At 48.6% G+C, this 18,401-nt stretch overlaps 1 protein-coding gene across 2 annotated transcripts; it reads right to left on the bottom strand.

Annotated features, from left to right (window-relative positions):
* Positions 1-10,334: 10,334 nt before the first annotated feature.
* Gata1 (GATA binding protein 1) lies at positions 10,335-18,290 on the bottom strand. Of its 2 annotated transcripts, none has more exons than XM_047536853.1 (6): positions 18,210-18,290; positions 14,146-14,384; positions 13,265-13,642; positions 13,013-13,158; positions 11,806-11,931; positions 10,335-10,847 (listed from the first exon to the last, which is right to left on the bottom strand). In XM_047536853.1, exons 2-6 carry the CDS (start codon positions 14,363-14,365, stop codon positions 10,476-10,478), a joined length of 1,242 nt encoding a protein of 413 aa, XP_047392809.1. In that variant the 5' UTR covers positions 14,366-14,384; positions 18,210-18,290; the 3' UTR covers positions 10,335-10,475. The 2 variants fall into 2 exon arrangements, with proteins under 2 accessions (XP_047392809.1, XP_047392810.1); XM_047536854.1 differs by lacking the exon at positions 18,210-18,290 and adding an exon at positions 14,807-14,847.
* Between the last annotated feature and the right edge of the window lie 111 nt (positions 18,291-18,401).

Genomic DNA, 18,401 nt, shown 5'->3' with positions numbered 1-18,401 from the left:
GCTTTCAAGCTGTAGTAGAAAGCATGTGTGTATGAAGAGTAAAGGGGGAGTTGTCCCCTGTGCTTACCCTCCAACTTCCACCCTAATGTCTAAATTAATCAGCCCTGCAGGAGGCCGGTTTGTCCTCCTAATCTCCCCCTCTCATTCTCCACAATTTCCTACCAGGCTGTAGGCTGGGGCTGAAGAGATAAGCTGTCTGGGGTTCAGCATCACTAAATAACAAACAGATTGACAGCTCCACTGCCCAGTAGCCAGGCCCACTGACCCTCTTGAAAACATCAGTTCTAGCCTCCTTTTCTTTCCACTCTTCCTGACTTTTGTCTTGGTACAAGAGGGTCACACACCTAAGACTTTTAAATCCCTAGACACACCAAAGAAAACATGATGCACACTGAGGAACATTCTGGGATTGTGATGCCTGCGAAGGAATAGACTAAGGAATCTTGTAATGGGTCAAGGAACATTTTCATGTACAATAAGAAGAGAGGTTCCCATCGGGCATGGTGGTGTATTTCTGTAATCCCAGTTGCTCAGGAGGCTGAGGCAGGAGGATCTCGAGTTCAGAGCCAGCTTCAGTACAACTGAGGTGCTAAGCAACACAGTGAGACCCTGTCTCTAAATAAATAATATAAAATAGGGCTGGGGATGTGGCTCAGTGGTAGAGTACCCTTGAGTTCAATCCCTGGTAGAAGGAAGAGAGGTTCCTGTAGGCGTCAGCAAACTTTTTCTTTATGACAGGCCAGTTGGTAAATAATTTAGGCTTTGTAAGCCACCTATAGTCTCAATGGCATCTCTCTCTCTCCCCCTCCTATCTCTACCTCTCTTTATCTCTCTCTCCCTGTCCCTCTTTCTTATTTCCCAAGACAGATTTCACAGTGTTGCCTAAGCTAGTCTTGAACTCCTGGGCTCAAGTAATCAGGAATCCCTCCTACACATGTAGCTAGGGCTACTGGCACTCACCACCATGCCCAGCTGTTCTTTTCTTTCACTTTTTAACAACCCTTTAAATGTAAAACAGATCTCACTCTGGCTTTGTAGAGTTTCAGTCTTTGATCTCCTTTATCTGACTGGAATTTTTTTATAGAATTAAGGCAAGAGTTCCATTTTTCCTGAGGAGAGGTATTCTATTTGTGTAGGTGTGTAAAGACAGGGATTTATGGACAGGGTCAATTCTGCTGTCCCTCTACTGAATCAAGCAAATGTTCCTGGATAGAGTGAGAACAGGAAATCTTGTAGTGTTATTTCCTGAATCAAGCAGGGGTTTGTTATATAGGACAAGGCTGCAGTTTCTAGAGAGCTCTAACCTATAGGTTCCTATGCAAGTTGAGTATGAGGCTTCTTAAACTGCATTATAACAGCTGTCTACCAGGTTAGTCCAGGTGTTTCTATACAGGTACAGAGTTTGTGTTCACAGAGACATTAAGATCAGGTGTTCAAGCAGGGTGCCATGGCACACTCCTGTAATCCCAGCCGTTCAGGAGGCTGTGACAGGAGGATTGCGAGTTCATAGCAAGCCGCAGCAAAAGCGAGGCACTAAGCAACTCCGTGAGACCCTGTCTCTAAATAAAAAGAAAAAAAAAATAGGACTGGGAATGCGACTCAGTGGTTAAGTGCTCCTGGGTTCAATCCCTGGTACCAAAAACAAAACAAAAAGATCAGGTGTTCACCCAGGCACTGTGGCACATGCCTGTAATTCCAGTGACTTGGGAGGCCTGAGGCAGGAGGATTGCGAGTTCAAAGCCAGCCTCAGCAACTTAGTGAAACCCTAAGCAATTTAGTGAGACCCTGTCTCAAAATAAAAAATAAAAAGCGTTGGGGATGTGGCTCAGAGTTTAAGCACCCCTGAGTTCACTCCCTAGTAGCAAAACAAAAACCAAAAAAAACCCCAAAAGATTAGGTGATCAAGCCTGGCATGCTGGCCAGTATCTCAGTGGCTCAGGAGGCTGAGGCAGGAGTATTACAAGTTCAAAGCCAGCCTCAGCAACTTAGCGAGGCCCTAAGTAACTCGGTAAGACCCTGTCTCTAGATAAAATAGAAAAGAGGGCTGGGGATGTGCTCAGTGGTTGAGCACCCCTGGATTCACTCCCCAGTACCAAAAAAGAAACAAAAAACAAAAAAACCTCTATCACATCTACATGCAAGGGAATGTCTGGGGGTATAGCTCAGTGGTGGAGAACTTGCCTGGCAAGTGCAAGGCCCTGGATTCCATTACTAGCACCACAAAACAAAACAGGTTCCCCTATAGTGTAGGTGATTTTATTCACTGGTTCATTCCTTGGATTCCTCTAAAGACACAAATGGGAGGTTCCTGTTAAGTTTAAGGACTGGTTTCTTTACCAGTTCAAGGCACAGTTCCCTGCTGGGAGTCAGAGGGGAGTCCTGTGCAGAGTTAGAACTGTGGTTCCTTTAGAGATTCAGGTTAGTGTTTCTTCTGTTGGGTCAGGACAGTGGTTCCTGTACAGGGTGAAAGAAGGACTGCTAGGGCAAGATCAGGGCAAGGACTATTACAGAGAATCCTATCATCATTTCCTGTTCAGGATCAGGAAACTATTTCTAGATAGTAAAGGTAGGAGTCCCTATAAAAAGTCAGATCAGAGATTCCTATAAAGGATTTCTGTTGAGGTTCAGGAAAGTCTTTATAAAGAGAGTCAGCTTAGAGGTCCTGGTACAGTAGGAGGGTCAGGCTTCCTGTAAACGGTCAGGGCAGGGAAGACACATGCAGCCTCAGCCCATGGCAATCATGCAGTGGGCAGGGGTCCCATGTCAGGGGAAGCCATAGGTGCCTATGTATTGTTAGGGTAACTGGTGTAAATATTCATGAGAGACCCATCTCTGAGTTCAAGCAATGGTTTATTGACAGAGAGAGTCTGCCAGGCTGCTCCTCTGCAAGGCACAGAAGTCTGTAGGAAAAAACTTCTTGACTATATAGTCATGTACAATAGAGTAGTTAAAAAATAACCTGTCTGACCCTGTGATTGTTATTTGGTGTCTTTGCTGTGGTTTCGGTAGTTAGGGACGCTTGGGGTGGGCCTACTGGGAAGATCATGACTGGGTTGGCAGGTGCTGATTTTCAAAATGGAGTTACTTTGGCCTGAGGACCTAACATTCCAGCCTTTTGTCTTATAATGATAAGAGGCATCTTTTTTTTCTGACTTCTTCGAACTGAATGGGGGTGAAGAAGGGTTGAGGCTGGAACTTCGGGGAGAGGCTATATTGGCTCATAAAGAGCTGGTTTACAGTCTGATTAGTGAGTGCCTTTACTCGATCTTGTAAAAAATTTTTCAGGCAATTTACCAGAGAAGTTCCTATTAAAAGCAGTATGATGAGTGTAAGGAGAGAGCCCATCAGTGGGAGCAGCCAACAGAGAGTCTGGCCCAAAAGGTTCCAGGAAGATGACTGCTGCTGTTCCTGGCGCCATTTCTTGATGTTCTCCCAGAGGTCAGTTATCTTTCCTTGGACTATTTGGGATTTGTTGGTGAAGTAAAAGCATTCCTCTCCTGAAAAGACACAAGGGCCTCCCTTCTCTGCTGTTAGTAAGTCAATGGTTCTCCTATTTTGGAGAACTACATTGGCTAAGGAGGTGACTTGAATTTGAAGAGACTCCAGGGAATCTGCCACCCGTTCAATGTCTTCATTCAATTCTTGGGAGAGTTTATGGTAAAGACGAGTGGCTGTACCTATTTTTGCCACACCCATGCCATCTGTTGCCAATTTTCATGATCCAATGAGGACTGGGAAAAGGATTGCTCTTTTGCATCTGGGATTCTGAAGTGGAGTCCAGGAGGGGGAGGAAAGGGTTAATTCGACCTTCTCCTCAGCGTATATGCTTCTATCGGTTGTGAGGAGGACAGGGAGGCATAAGGTGGGAATAGGGGGTGTCAGGCAGTGAAGAATGGAGCTTCCACAGAGGAAGAAGATGCCAGGTTGGCTCTGGAGTGACTGAGTGACATTGTAAGTTGTATTGCATAGGGAACTGTTGGGTAGCATGGTGGAATAGAGACATAGGGTTGGGGAGGGTAAAGTAGGAGACATTGGAATAAAGTGGTCCTGAGGAATTACAGGAGGAAGCGATGAAGAGAGAGGTTAGATTGGAAGTTCATGGAGAAACGATAGGGTTTGCTATCAATGAGCTGTGGGTAAGAGAGATGCAGAGCCAGCAGTCAGAAGTATAGGATGGGTTAGAATTGTTGAGGAGTTGTAAGGTTGTGTTGAGAAATGTGAGCATAGGGGGTCTAGGTGTGGATTTAGTACTGTTTGTGATGATTTGAGCTATGTTGCATTTTGGCTTGTCACTGGTTGGATATAGGCCTTAATCATTTTAATTATTCCTGCTGAATCTCTTCCCTGCCCATCTATACAAACCCCAACCTTGACAGTAGAGTCCCAAAGTGGGTTTTGAGGATGAGGGATGGTATGTTGTATGGGGTTACATTGGGTACTTTTCTAGTTGGCGGGAGACAGAGTTTGAGGAAGTAACTTCCTGTGATAGCTGTGTGAACATGACGGGAAGACCAATAGGGACAATAATCCTCGTCAGGGATACTTTTGCAAGCTGGCGTTTGTTTGCGTTTGAAGCACATGTACTTGTGTTGGGAGGCATATTCTTGTTCCCAATCAAGGGAGTAGCACCCGGTGATGAAATTTCGTGGCACGGTGATTGTGCAGACATCAAATTGGAGAATGAGAGGAGTGTTGAATGTGCCATCCCAGCAGGTGGAGTTAAGAAGAGTTGGTGTGCCCTAGGTTTGGTGAACCTGGAATTGCCAATAGCCTAATATTTTAGAGTGCATAGGAGAGAAAAACAGAATAGAAGTAAGGAAGAGAAATAAGAGATTTCTCTGGAAAGAAGTTGAAGAGGGTGACTTGTAGGTAGAGAGATGAAATCCATGGCTGAAATTGGGGCAGGACTGCAGAGGAGGAAATCATCCACATATTGTATAAGAAGACGGGATAACAGGGAAAGAGAAGAGAGATTCTTAGTGAGTGGTTGGCAAAAGAAATGGGGACTGCCTTGAAATCCCTGGGGGAGGACGGTTCAGTTGAACTGTTGGGAATGATGAGTATCTAGGTCAGTCCTTGTAGAGGCAAAGATATCTTGTGAATCAGGATGTATGGGAGTAAAGAAAAAGGCATCTTTAATATCTGTTATGATGGGTTTTAGCCCTCTAGTCAGGGAGATTGGTTATTGAGGATGACATGGGAAAGAGGAGGGGTCCTTCAGGGATATGCAGATGGGTGTATGGTGAGTTGCGATAGCTGGATGAATCAAATCCCAAACTTGAGGGTGGACTAGGTGTGGGGGCAGAGGGGGTGGAGGAGAGGTGGGTTACTTGGGGTCAAAGAAAGAAGCAATGTGGTATATGTAGAAAGGAAAACAGGGAATTGGCAAGAAGAGAAGGGAGAGAGATCTGTAGCCACTAGGTGGGTTGTTCCATATTGGGACTTATGGAAGGGAAATGAGGGGTGAGGAAAACTTGAAATTTTGAGGGGAAGTCTCTTCCCGTTAAGGGAGTGGGGCAATGAGGTATAATTAAAAAGGAAGGGGTGAAAGGAGTCCCCTTGATGCTGCATTGTTATCTGTGGGTTGGAAGTTATTCCCTCTACCCCAACTACAGAGGGTTTGGAAGGCTGAGTTGGTTTCCCAAATTCAGGCAAAGCTGAAAAAGTTGCTCCCATATCAAAGAGGGAAGAGATTGGCCTACCTTCAACAGTTACCCTGGACTCCTGGTGGGTGATGGTCATCAGGGAGGAGGGTCCTGGGCACTTTCAATCCTCAGAAGCCAGCCCTATGCGGTTAGTTAGGGAGGAGGAAGAGGGAAGGTTTGGACCCTCACCTCATTGGGTAAAGGGACAGTCAACTCCCCAGTGTCTGTTCCTTTTGCCTTTAGGGCAAGGGCCAGGTGGCAGTCGGGGATTAAGGCGCCCAGGGGCCCAGTTTGCACTTGAAGCAATCTTCAAGTGCCTTGTAGTGCCCTTCATCGGAAGCTGTACCCTTGGGTTTGCTGGGCAGGGACTGTGCCAAAAGTTGAAATTTGGCTTTGTCTCTTTTATCTGTTTTTTGTTGTTCTTCTCTATAACTAAAAACCTTAAAGGAAGCATTAAGAATGGTTGATTGGGGCATTTGGGGACCTTCCTCTAACCTTTTAAGATTTATTTTTTTCCGAATGTCTGGGGCAGACTGGGAGGTAAGATGAGTCATAAGGATGGCAGTGCCATCTGGGGATTGTGGGTCTACTTTAGTATAGTGTTGAAGAGCCTCTGTAAAACAGAAATTGTGCTGGATTCTCATTAAGTTATATGTGTCTCATCTGCATGTACTTGGTCAGTGGCCCAAATCCTCTGTCTTTCCTCCCGGAGGAAGGTGGAAGAGAGAATGATATAGATATCACTTCATGTCAGATTGTGGCACTGGGTGTTATTGGAATTCTTTAGTATAGGAGTTGGGATCAGTAGAGTAAGAACCTAAACGTTTCTCAATCTGGGAGAGGTCAGTGTGTAAGAAGGGAATGTGAACACACACAATGCCTTTGGCACCAGCTACCTCTGCAATGGTAAGGGGGGTACTGCTGGAGCAAAGAGGTGGGGCCCACAAGAGTGGGAATGAGGAAAAGAGAAAGAGGGAGAAGGAGAGGCGGGAGTGGGGGATGTGCTGTTGAGATCAAGAGAAGGGGAAGGAAGGGGGTTGAAGGATGGGACTGGACAGGGAAGATGGGTCCCTATTTAGCAAAGGTGTGTCCTAGGAAGGTGATGAAGGTGTGGCTGGACAAGCAGACAAAGAAGCATAAGGTGGAGGTCGAGAAAGTGAAGAGTGATCTGTGGGTCAAAAGAGGGAAAGTTGTTAGGATTGGGAGGTGAAAGGGTTAAAGGAGAGCAACAAGGAGGACCTGTGCAGGGGAGCAGGATTGGCACAAAAAGGGGCGAGAGTGAAGAAAAGAGAAGCCTTCAACATAAGGAATCTCTACCCTCTTGCCGCTACAGTGACAGAAGCTATAAATCCTGTATGATGATGGGATTGAAAGTCCTATTCTCTGGCCAAGAGGACTCATTATCTAACTTATATTGGGGTCAGACTGTGTTGCAATAGAAAATGAGCTTGTGAGGTTTGAGACCTGGAGTTAAATGGAGAGGCCAAAGGTTTTTGAGGAGACAGCTGAGGGTATGGGGGTTGCAGAGAATTTTAGATTGGGCAGAGCCCAAGACTAAGAGCTCTCAGGAACCTGGAGAAGGGAAACAGGAGAGGAAGGAGTGTTCCCACACCTCTCTGATTTCCCACGTAGGAGCAGACCATCAGTGAGGGTTGTCACCGTCCCTGACAGGTCTGCAACCAAAGCCGAGGGGGACCCTAACCCAGTGCTGAGGTTTTCAGAGAGAGAGAAAGTGTGTGTGTGTGTGTGTGTGTGTGTGTGTGTGTGTGTGTGTGTTCAAGACCACCATAAAAGAGCTCTGAGAACTCAGTAGACAGAAGGCTGTCCAGAGTTGAATTCTGTGGTGGGCGAGGAGGTCAGCAACGGCAAGAGGCGGAAATGCCCTATCGTGGATATTGGCCAGGGAAGAGTGGGCACGGTCAGGGCAGCTAGGATACCCATGAAGGGAGAGCCAGCAGGCAATAATCATGGATCCCCTCCCGGGATTCAGTTCCAGAATATTAGGACAGCTGGTGCAAATATCCACAAGAGACCCATCTCTGAGTTCAAGCAATGGTTTATTGACAGAGAGAGTTTGCCAGGCTGCCCCTCTGCAAGGCACAGCAGCCTGTAAGAAAAAACTTCTTAACTATATAGTCATGTACGATGGTAGTTAAAAAAAACAACCTGTCTGACCCTGTGATTGTTATTTGGTGTTGTGTTGTGGTTTCCGTAGTTAGGGACTCTTTTGGGGTGGGCCTACCGGGAAGGTCATACCTGGGTTGGCAGGTGCTGATTTTCAAAATGGAGTTTCTTTGGCCTGAGGACCTAACATATAGGACAGATTGGGGTTCGTAGTAGAGGATTAGCACAGATATTCCTGCCATGTGGACCAGGAGAGGGTTTTCTTACACATTCCTGAGGGAGGTTCACATTTCAAGTTGGATCCTGAGTTCTTGCAGACACCACAGGGTAAAATGTAAGATCTAGGATTGTTGTGCAGGATGATGTCAGGGTTCATTGCCAACAGTGAAGGCAAGGGCTTCCACACACAGTTACAGTTCCTGTAGGAACTTCTCTAGAGAAAGTCTCAGGACTGTGATTCAGAAGTCAGTTTATTGGGAGTGAGGTGTATCTAAGATGCTTCCTGGAGGGAAGGGCTGCAGCCCAGCCCAGAGGTCCCGATAGGACTCCTAAGAGAGATTGGTACTCATATAGAGAGCCAGGGTGGTGCAGAGACTTCCACACAGTGTGTTTTCCACGATTTCTTACTGGGCTTAGGCAGAGGTGCCTCTATTGGGGGAAGATAGGGTTCTCCTCTACAAGGTGGGGACTGGTGTTCCTGTCTAGATCAGGGTGGGTTTTCTGTCAATAGAGGTATGGTTCCTTTACAGTTTTTGAAAGAGCTCCCATACCAGGCTAGAGTAGCTGTTCCTATAAGGGATGAGGCCAGGGGACCCTGAGCAGAGTGGGACTAGCACCTTTTCAGCATCAGTTCTGAGTGGAGTTGCTGCTGGTCAAGATGAGGACAGGGCTCCTGCAGTGTGTGAGAGCTGTGCTTTGGTTGGTGGCCTAGAAGGCAACTTTTACAGGGTCAGGGCCATTCTGTAGTCCCTGCAAGGTACACAGACTACTGTGATTCTGCAGTGGGCTACTCAGTGGCAATGGTGTGGCATCTAGCTGATGGTGGTGTTCCCCGGAGGATAGCTGTTTCTCCATAATGTGCTTGGGATCTGTGGACCCCTGCAACTCTCATCTCTGGGGCTCTAGGGGAGAAACTGGGAGAAGTAGCTCAATTGCAGGTAAGAAACACTTAGTGGAGGTGGGGTCAGTGAGCCACTCCATCTGGATTCTACTCCTTAAACTTGGTATGGTCAGGACAATGTACTTATCAGTCATTTCTCAGCCTCACTTTTTCATTAGTAAAATGAGTACGATATTCTTTCCTCAGGGTATTTTTCTTCAGATAAATGAACTAAAGGTACCCAAACTTCCCAGCCTGTTGACTGACCCATGGTGAGCACCCAGGAAATGGTGCTGCTTGCCATGGGCAGTGGCTAGGTGGGAAAGAGGCTGAGACAGACTGTGGGACAGACTGCCTGGCTCAGCCCCTTGCTAAGCTGTTGGCCTCAAGAGAGCCACTTTACCTACATGCCTTAGGATGTCCCCCAACTCAGAGTATGCACCTACTTAAGTTTTAAGATTGAAGGACAGATGTCACTTGAGCGGGCCTCTCACCCAGGTGAGTAGGAAGGAGTGTTGGAGAGGGAGTTGGCACTGTGTGGAGCTCCTCACCTACAGGATCTAAATAGCACCTCCAAAAACTATTTTGTTCTCCTAATCTCACTCCTCATTCTCTTCCATTTCCTCCAGGGCTACAGCCAGAGCTGGACTGAGACAGATAAGAGGTGACTGACAGGGAAGCTGAGGGACTACTCCAGGCTCTAGTACTGGCCTTCTGACCTTGGCAGCTACCGTTTGGCTCCACCCCTCTCCCCCCTTTCCTGTCCTGAAGGCTGGGTGTTTTGTTCCTCAGAAGAGGGTCCCTAATTTACACCATGGTAAATTATGCCCATGGATAACTCCACAAATATATACAGAGCTGCTCATATTGTCAGCCACTCAGAGACACTGTTCCATGGCACATGTGTGTGCACACTCATGTACACCCACACTCAAGCACAGAGACTGGCAGAGAAATAATGCTATTGTCAAACCCCAAAAGACATTCAGACATATGTACCCTCCCAGTCACATGCTGTCCACATGCCATCATATGCAGTTCGAGCTCAACAGTCCAAAGATATCTGTTGGTCAGATTCTGTGCCCGGCATGTGTGCTGCCACACTGTCTCAAAGGTCAGAGTCATGCACAACCATACTACCACAACCCCACACACTTCCACATGCTGTTATTATCACCCGTTGTCACACATGCCATCTCACACCATCTCATCCTACAGTTAGCTGGTCTCATGTTATCTTCCCAAGACAGATGGGACCACGCAGATGCTGTCCACGAAGTCTCATATATACTGTTACATTTGTACATTATAACTTTCAGTTATAACTTTCAGCCACCTCACCCAGCCTCACATAGTCATATATGACAGCTGGACCCTGGCATCAGAGAACCACAGACTCTCCTACATACCCCACCTACCACTGCCATTTATGCACAAAGAGACTCACACCTCCAATTTCAGGACTTTGGTGGTTTTATTTTACAAAAACTTTGAAAATCCAGGCAGGAGATGACTGGGTCCCAGAGGGTTGGGTTGTATAGACTGCTGGATACAACGGGAGGGAACCACCACCCCACCCCTGCTCCCTGAAGCCATGCTCTGTGCCCTCAAGAGCTGAGTGGAGCCACCACAGTGGTGCTGGTGGTGGGAGGCACAGGGCCTGTGGGGAAGGATCCTGTGGGTGAGCCCAGCAGGGGTCCAGGGAAAGGCATGAGGTGGCTAACAGGCCCTGACAGCACCACAGGGCCCAGGCCTTGGTAGAGATGGGCAGTACCTGGAGGACCCAGTGTCAAACCTGAGGCTACCTCTCCACAATTCCCACTACCACTGCTACCAGCCACCACCATGAAGCCACCAGCTGGTCCTTCAGCTGCTCCTGTTCCTCCCAGACTTGACCCCCGCTTCTTTTTCCCTTTTCCAGATGCCTTGCGGTTCCGAGTCTGAATACCATCCTTCCGCATGGTCAGTGGTCGGTTCACCTGTCAAAAAGGGAGGTAACAGGGATTTTTCAGCTCCAGTCAGTGTCTGGGCTATGGATGTCCTCTCCACCCAGCTTTTTATTTTATATTTTTTTTGGTACTGAGAATTACTTAAACACTGAGTCAGATCCCCAGCCCCTTTTATTTTTATTTTGAGACAGGGTCTTGCTAAATTGCTTATGGCCTCACTAAATTGCCGAGGCAGCGCTCGAACTTGTGATCCTCCTTCCCCCACCCTCCTGATCTGCTGGGATTACAGGCATGTGCCACCGTTTCCGGCTCTACCCAGCTTCTTTAAGAATAGGCAGTTGTAGCCTAGCATGGTGGCATATACCTATCTATAATCCCAGTGACTCTGGAGGCTGAGGCAGGAGGATCATGAGTCCAAAGCCAGACTCAGCAAATTAGCAAGGTACCATTTAGTGAGACCCTGTCTCAAAATAAAAATGTGCTGGGTATATGGCTCAGTGGTAAAGTGTCCCTGGGTTCAATCCCCAGTACCAAAAAAAGAAAAAAGAAAAAGAAAAAGTAAATCTGTTCAAGGACTAGGGAAGTGTGGCCCTGGGCTGGCAGATATATCATCCTAAGGAATCCTGAGGTCGTGAGGCTCTTGAGCTTGGGCAGAGCCTTCAGTCCTGATGGGAGCTACCCAAGGCCTAGGACAGGGGCGGGCAAGTTAGCTGAAGACGGGAGGAAAGAGGCAGAAGATCGAGGAGGGGGTGAAAGGGAGGGAGGAGAGCAAAGGAGGGAATGGAGAAGGCTAAAAGAAAAGAGAAGAGGGAAGAAAGAAACAAAGGGCAAGGAGGCAAAAGTGAGGGGAAGGCAGAGGAAGAAGGAAGAGAGAGTAGGTGGTGCTCTGAGGGTAAAGAGTGCTCAGTGTAGAAGGGGACTGATTGAAGAGGGGAAGCATGGTGTGAGGTTGGGGGAATAGGAGAGGCTCTGAGAGGCATGGTGTCACCTGGTGTAGCTTGTAGTAAAGGCCACAGGCATTGCACACAGGGTCTCCGCTGGCATTTCTCCGCCACAGTGTCGTGGTTGTTGTCTGGCAGTTGGTGCACTGAGTACCTGCCCGTTTACTGACAATCTGGAGGACAAAAGAACATGAGATCAGTGCCCTGGAGAGGTAGGAGAGGGCATCAGGGAGTCAGGCATGGTGGCACACACCTATAATCCCAGCTACTCAGGAGGTTAAGGCAAGGAAAATTGAAAATTCAAGCCTAGCCTGGGCAACTTAGTGAGACCCTGTCTCAAAATACAATACAAAGAAGAGCTGGGGCTATAACTCAGTGGTACAGCACCCCTGGGTTCAATCCCCAGTACTACCTGAAAAAAAGAGAGAGAGAGGAGATCAGGTGGGAATGGTAGTGCATGCTTATAATCCCAGTGACCAGGGAGGCAGAGGTAGGAGGATTGCTAGTTCAAGGCCAACCTCGGCAACTTGGCATGATCCTGGCTCAAAGTAAGTAAAAAGGGTTGGGATGTAGCTCAGTGGTAAAGCACCACTGACTTCAATCCCCAATGCTGGAAAAAAAAGTATCAGGGTCTCACAGGGTCTCTCAGGAAGATTAAAGACATGGGGGTCAGACTGAGGCAGGGATTCCTGTTCAGGATAGATCATTTTTGTTTTGTATTCTGTAATGAACTACATTAATGTTTCTTAACTTTGGTTACATATCAGAATCATTGGGGGAGTTAAACAAATCCTGTGGTGGAGGGCTGTAGCTCGGCGGTAGAGCACTTGCCTATGCTGGGTTCCATCCTTAACACCGCACACATGCAAAAGTAATCCTGATGCCCGGGTAGCACCCCAGTTCTATTAAATCACATAGGAGGAAGGAACCCAGGACAGGGGTTCTGCTTGAAGCCCCTATGTGTAGGTTGAGGATGAGAGGCCCTGTACAGAGCTGAATCCCTGTATAGGAAGAGCCAGAAGTTTCCATATGAGAAAAGGATAGAGGGGTTCCTATATAGGAAAAGGGCAAGGACTTTATACAGTGTTAGTACAGTGGTCCTATTTAGGATGGCAGGCAGTAGTTTCCTGTACATCTGAAGACATGGGTTCCCCCATGATGAGAGGATGTGGGTTCTTGTCCCAGGTGGGAACAAGTTCTTGCACAGGTGAGAGCAGCAGTGCCTGTAGCGGTGAGGTGGGCCTGCATTCTTACCAGGCGCTTCTTGGGCCGAATGAGAGGCCTGTTCTGCCCATTCATCTTGTGATAAAGGCCGCAAGCGTTGCACAGGTAGTGGCCTGTCCTGTCCCTCCGCCACAGTGGAGTGGCTGTTGCTCCGCAGTTCACACACTCCCTGGCCTCTGGGGACAGCGAACAGAGGGGAAGAGAGAGCCAGGCTCAGTTTAAGTTCACCTTGGGCCACCCCCAACCCACCTCAACCTCCCAGTCCCTTTATGAGACCCTCACCACAAGGGGGTAGAGGAAGGCTTCCACGAAGCTTGGGGGAAGAATAAGCTGCTGAATTGAGGGGGCTCCCAGTGGGAGAAAAGAAGGGACCAGAAAAGTCAGGACCCCCATAAGCACTACTGGAGACAGGGAGAGATGAAGGCAGGGCAGGCCCCAGGGTCAAGAGGTCAGGACTCAGCCGCTCTGTCTTCAAGGTCTCCAGGAAACTGGTGTTGCTCTTCCCATCCGGATCTTCCGGGGCCTGGGGAGGGGAGTCCTCACGACTGGGGCACACGGTTGAGGCAGGATAGAGCCCCGTCTTGCCATAGGCCCAGCCAGCATAGGGTGAACCCCCTGAGATCCCCTCCATACAGTTGAGCAGTGGGTACACCTGAAAGACTGTTAGGGGATGGGGAAGGAAAGGAAGGAAGAAAGAAGAGGAGAGATCTAAGGTCACCCCACTTTTCAGGATGCAGTGGTGTCCAACAGTCCCAAAATGATGTCCAGGTTTCCAGTCTTTCCACAGGCTACCAAAACAATTGCCAGCCATTGGGTGATTCTTGAGACCCACTGGTCTACACAGCAACAGGAGTAACCTCCAACCATTACCAAATGAGCTTTGAAGACTAGCATTGGGATTTGAGTCCCATGGACCACTTGACAACTAGGGCAGTCATCACATTCTTCCAACCTTGCTTCTCAAAATGGCTGTCCCAATGTGGCAAGTTGAGGAACATTGGGATTCCCAGGACTAACTAGGGAGAGGGTTCAGCACATTCAAAGACAAAGTGCCCAGTCATTATTAAGATGACTTCTCAGTGGGATTCTGACCTAACTAAGGAGCTCCATGGCAACCCCAACAGCATCTATCCAATGACAAGACAGCTACCCAAAGGAGTTACCTGGAGAGTGTCTGTAGGCCTCAGCGTCCCTGTAGTAGGCCAGTGTAGTAGCTGCAGCAGTGGCTGTGCTTGGGGCAGTGGAGGAAGCTGCTGCATCCAAGCCCTCAGGCCCAGAGGGGAAGAAGACCCCTGACTCTGGTGTCGAGGACACCAAGGCAGGATCCACAAACTGAGGCAGGGGTTCTGAGGTCCCCAGGGCCCCCAGGCCAGGGAATTCCATGGGGCCTCTGGGGTTTAACCTGTGAGGACAGAAAGGGTCCTCAGACAGAAATACATCTCCCCTCTCTTGATTCCATGTGCTCCTCTTCCCTCCTTTCCTCCTCCTCAATCTCCATATTCTTCCTTTCCACCTCCCGATTCCCCTCCTTCTCTTCTTCCTCCTCCTCTTTTCCCACACTTTCATCTCTCTTGTCTTCCACTCCTTCCTCACTTCTCATCCTCCCCTCCTTTCATCTTCTTTCCCATTCTCTTCTTGCTTCATTTCTTCTCTCCTCCCTCTCTTCTCACCTGCTCCCTTGTCTTCCTTCTCCTCTTCCTCCTCTTCACCTCCTCATCTCTCTCCTTCCTTTCCCCTTCCATCTCATCTTTCCCCATTCTCAACTCTTTTTTCTTCTCTTCTTTCCCCTTCTCTTTCTACCCCTTGCTAATTCTCTTCCTTTACCTTTTTCCTCTCCATGTTCTGTTCCTACTTGCTTTCTTCCTTTTCTCTCCCTTGTCTTTTCTTCTCTCCTCTCCTTTTTCATAACCCTACCTCTCTTCCCCTTTCTACATCTCCTCCTGCACTCCTTTTTCTTCCCCTTCTCCTCTCCTCCCTGCTTCTTCCCTCTTCCCGCTCCTTCCCTTTTTCTTTATCCTTCTTTTCCTCTTCCTCCTTCAATCTTCTCTCCCTCCTCTCCTCTTTCCTCATCTCCTTCTCTACTTTTTCTTATTCCCTCTGCCCCCATCCTTCCTCCTCTCCTATTTTATAAAAGTTAGGGTGGGATGGAATGCATAGCCAGGGGTCCCTTGAAACCCTTGGTCACTTCCCTCAGGACCTTGGGGTTCATCCTTCTGTGTGCCCCAACTTTGTTCCTATCTGTTGCATCTCACCCTCTAACTTTCTCAGAAACCCCATGGTTTCCGGCTTCACTCCCCCTCCCCCACCTCTGTTGGGTCTGCAGGCAGAGGGCCCCCTTAGTTCCTCCCTGCTCCATGGGGGGGTCAGTACCCCACACTGCTTATCTCTGCCATCCCCGCCCAACTTTTGAAATCACCCTAAGGCCACTGGCTTCCTCTGAGAAGGGTGTCAGGTGGGAGGTGTTCCCTCTCCCATACCCTCTCCCCTGGAGAGGCTCACTACAGTTCTGCTTTCAGGCACCTTCAAGTCCCACTATTACCAGGTCTCAGTTTCCCCATATGCTATATTGGAGCTGGTACAGACTGAGATAAGACCCAGGAGATGGGCTTTGACTCCATTTTGTCTTGTGTTTCTGTCTCTAGCTCTCTGCCTCCCTGCGTCTCTTCCCCCCTTAACTTTCTATGCTTCTATGATACACCCTGCCCTCTCAGTGTGCTTTTATGAATGTCTAACGTTTTCCCTCCCGTTTTCTATCCTTACAGGTCTCTGATTGTCTCTTTACATCTTTGTTGTCTCTTTCTCTCTCTCAGCTCTCCCTCTTTGTATGTTACTCTTGCTGTCTCCCTCTTCACTCATATCTCTCTTGAATGTCTCTGCATCTCTCCAGTTCTGTTTCTAGTTCTGTGTCTCCCACTGTCTCTTCCCCCTATTTTGCTCTTGGAGCCCTCTGACCTTTTTTCCATGCCTCTTTTCCTATTCCCATAACCCTAAGCATATTTTGCCACATGCAGCCCAGGACAAGGGTTTAGGAAACCTGCCCTTGGCCCTACCTGCTCATTTTCCTCTCTGTAGGGTGGAGTGATGGAGATGGAATGGAAGGCCATCTTCAAACTCTCCCCCTACCCCTGTCTAAATGACCCATTGTGTAGATAGGCTAAGCACTAAAATGAGCCCTTGAGTGTGTCCACCACCACCACCTCCTCTGCCCCAGGGTTCACATCATCTCTCCCTGGATAAAGTATTTGCTTCCCCATCTCACCCTCCATCTCTTTCCTCTCGTCTCTCATTCTTTGTCTCTTTCTTGTCACAATGCTATTTCTGGGTCCCTTTCTCCTCTCTACATTTCTGCTCCTGGTACTCCCTCTTTCTCCTGCCTTCACTCTGTCCCATGATCCACCTCTAATCTCTCTGCCCAAGTAGATTTCTGACTCCTAAACCCTCTTTGTTCCAACAAAACCCTTAGACTCCCCAAATTCTGTCTCTGTCTTACTATTTCTTTGACTCTGTCTCTTTGTCTGTTTCTCCATTATCTTGCTTCATGTCTCTCTTGTCTCTTAAACTTTTTCTCTATCTTGGTGTCTCCTTCTCTCCAGGTCCTTCTGTTTCTCCTTCCCTTCTCTCTCTATCTCACTGTGTCGTTTTCCCTCTCTGTCACCACTCTTCCCTCATCTCCACATCTTCACCGCCATAATTTCCCTTCAGGCCCACTGTGCCTCCTGCACCTTGTACCTTGGTGGGTCCAGGGCTGCCCACTCGTCCCCTAGCAAGGGCTGGCCCCCCCACCCCAGTTATCACTCTCCGGACCGAGATAAAGTTTATCTCGAGGCTGGGGGATATGAAAGCTCCTTATCAGCAGCCCCACTAGAGTAAGTGTTGCCCCAACAGCAGCAGCAGCAGGCAGCAACCGGGCACCCTCAGCTCTCCCTCGGCCCCAGCCCCTCACCCCAGGTAACATCCCTATCCAGCCCTCAAGGGAGGGTCTCACAGGACTGATGGGAGCAGAGATAGGTTCCAAGGTGAGGGGAAGATATGGCAGTTGAAAAGTCGGAGGTGACTTGTGAGAGGCAGCTATGGGGTTGAGGAGTCAGAGAAATCTGAGTGGTAACCAGGGAGTTTGGGGGAAGCAAATATGGGATATGAGGAGAGAGACAAGCTTGGAAGTTCAGACATATTTTGGGTTCAGATATATGCTGGGAAAACAGAGATGAGGTTGGGAAATCAGATGAAGTTTGAGGATAAAAACTGAAAAGTTCAAGATGTAGTTTACAGGGGTGAGATGGATTTTGAGAATCACAGAAAAATTTGAGGAGTCTAAGGGTTTTGTTGGAATGGAGAGAGAGTTTAGGAGTCAGAAATCGACTTAGGCAGATAGATTAGAGATGGATCATGGGAGCCCCAGGAAGATTTTGAGAAGCAAAGATAGAACTGAGGTAGAGAAAGTTTGGGGCCAGAGAGATTCGGGGAGTGGAAACCTGTTTTAGGGCTGGGGTAGAGTTTAGGGAAGGCAAGCATGAAGACTTATACAGCAGAAGAGATTTGGGGGGAGTAGATTTAGTATTTGGAGTAACTAAGGTATTCTGATGAGCAGGCAGGGGTTTGGGAGAGAGATAATGATTTGGGGAGATCAGGGAAAGTCACAGGGAACAAATATGAGGTTTGAGAATCAGAGATGAGGATAAGAGGATAAAGCTAGGGTTTGGCGATTAGAGACAGGTTTGGGAGGCTGGAGAGAATTGGGGGCAGAGACAAGGATGTTATAGAGCAGATAAGGGTTTATAAGCAGAAATAGCCTGGAGGAGCAAAGGTGAGGTTTGGGGGGAGGATTCAGGGAGACAGACAACTTTGGGTGACTGGAAGTCAGATCTGGGACAGAGATAGAACTTGGGGGGGATGAAGGCAGGTCTTGGGGGACAGAGTTACTGTTTAGGGGAGGCAGATCTGGGGTTATGAGCAGCAAAATTAAGGACTGAGGGGGACAGATATCTTGGAAAGAGTAAATGGAAGTCAAGGTAGAGAGAGGTAGGGTTTGGGGTAGATCTGGAGTAGAGACAGGGTTGGGAAGACAGAAATGGGTCTGAATTGCTGTGAAGGGACTCAGGGGTGGCCACTACTCTAGAGACAAGCAGTGGGTAAGGGAACCTGCAGTAGGCTAGGAGAGGAGCTGTGAGGTTAGGGGCAGCAGGCTGGGGTTTGCCCTGCTGGGGGTTCTTTGGGGGCTGAGACTGACCTGGGCGGGTTGGTGCGGAAGGTTCAGCCACCTTGGGGATGTGGCGAGCTCAGTGTGATCCCAAGGGGTGTCCTGGCTGGCCTTGGCCTTTGAGGTTCCCTCCCGCCCTCCCTCTGTCTCTTCTCCCTCCTCCCTCCTCCCCAGGGAGTGGCTGGTGCCCCAGTGGGTGGGGCAGTTCAGGGGAGGGGGCGT

Source organism: Sciurus carolinensis, chromosome X (genome assembly GCF_902686445.1).
Source record: "Sciurus carolinensis chromosome X, mSciCar1.2, whole genome shotgun sequence".
In the NCBI taxonomy this organism is placed as follows: Eukaryota; Metazoa; Chordata; class Mammalia; order Rodentia; family Sciuridae; genus Sciurus; species Sciurus carolinensis.
Note: the sequence above shows the minus strand (reverse complement) of the source record. Positions and strands in the feature narration are given on the sequence as shown.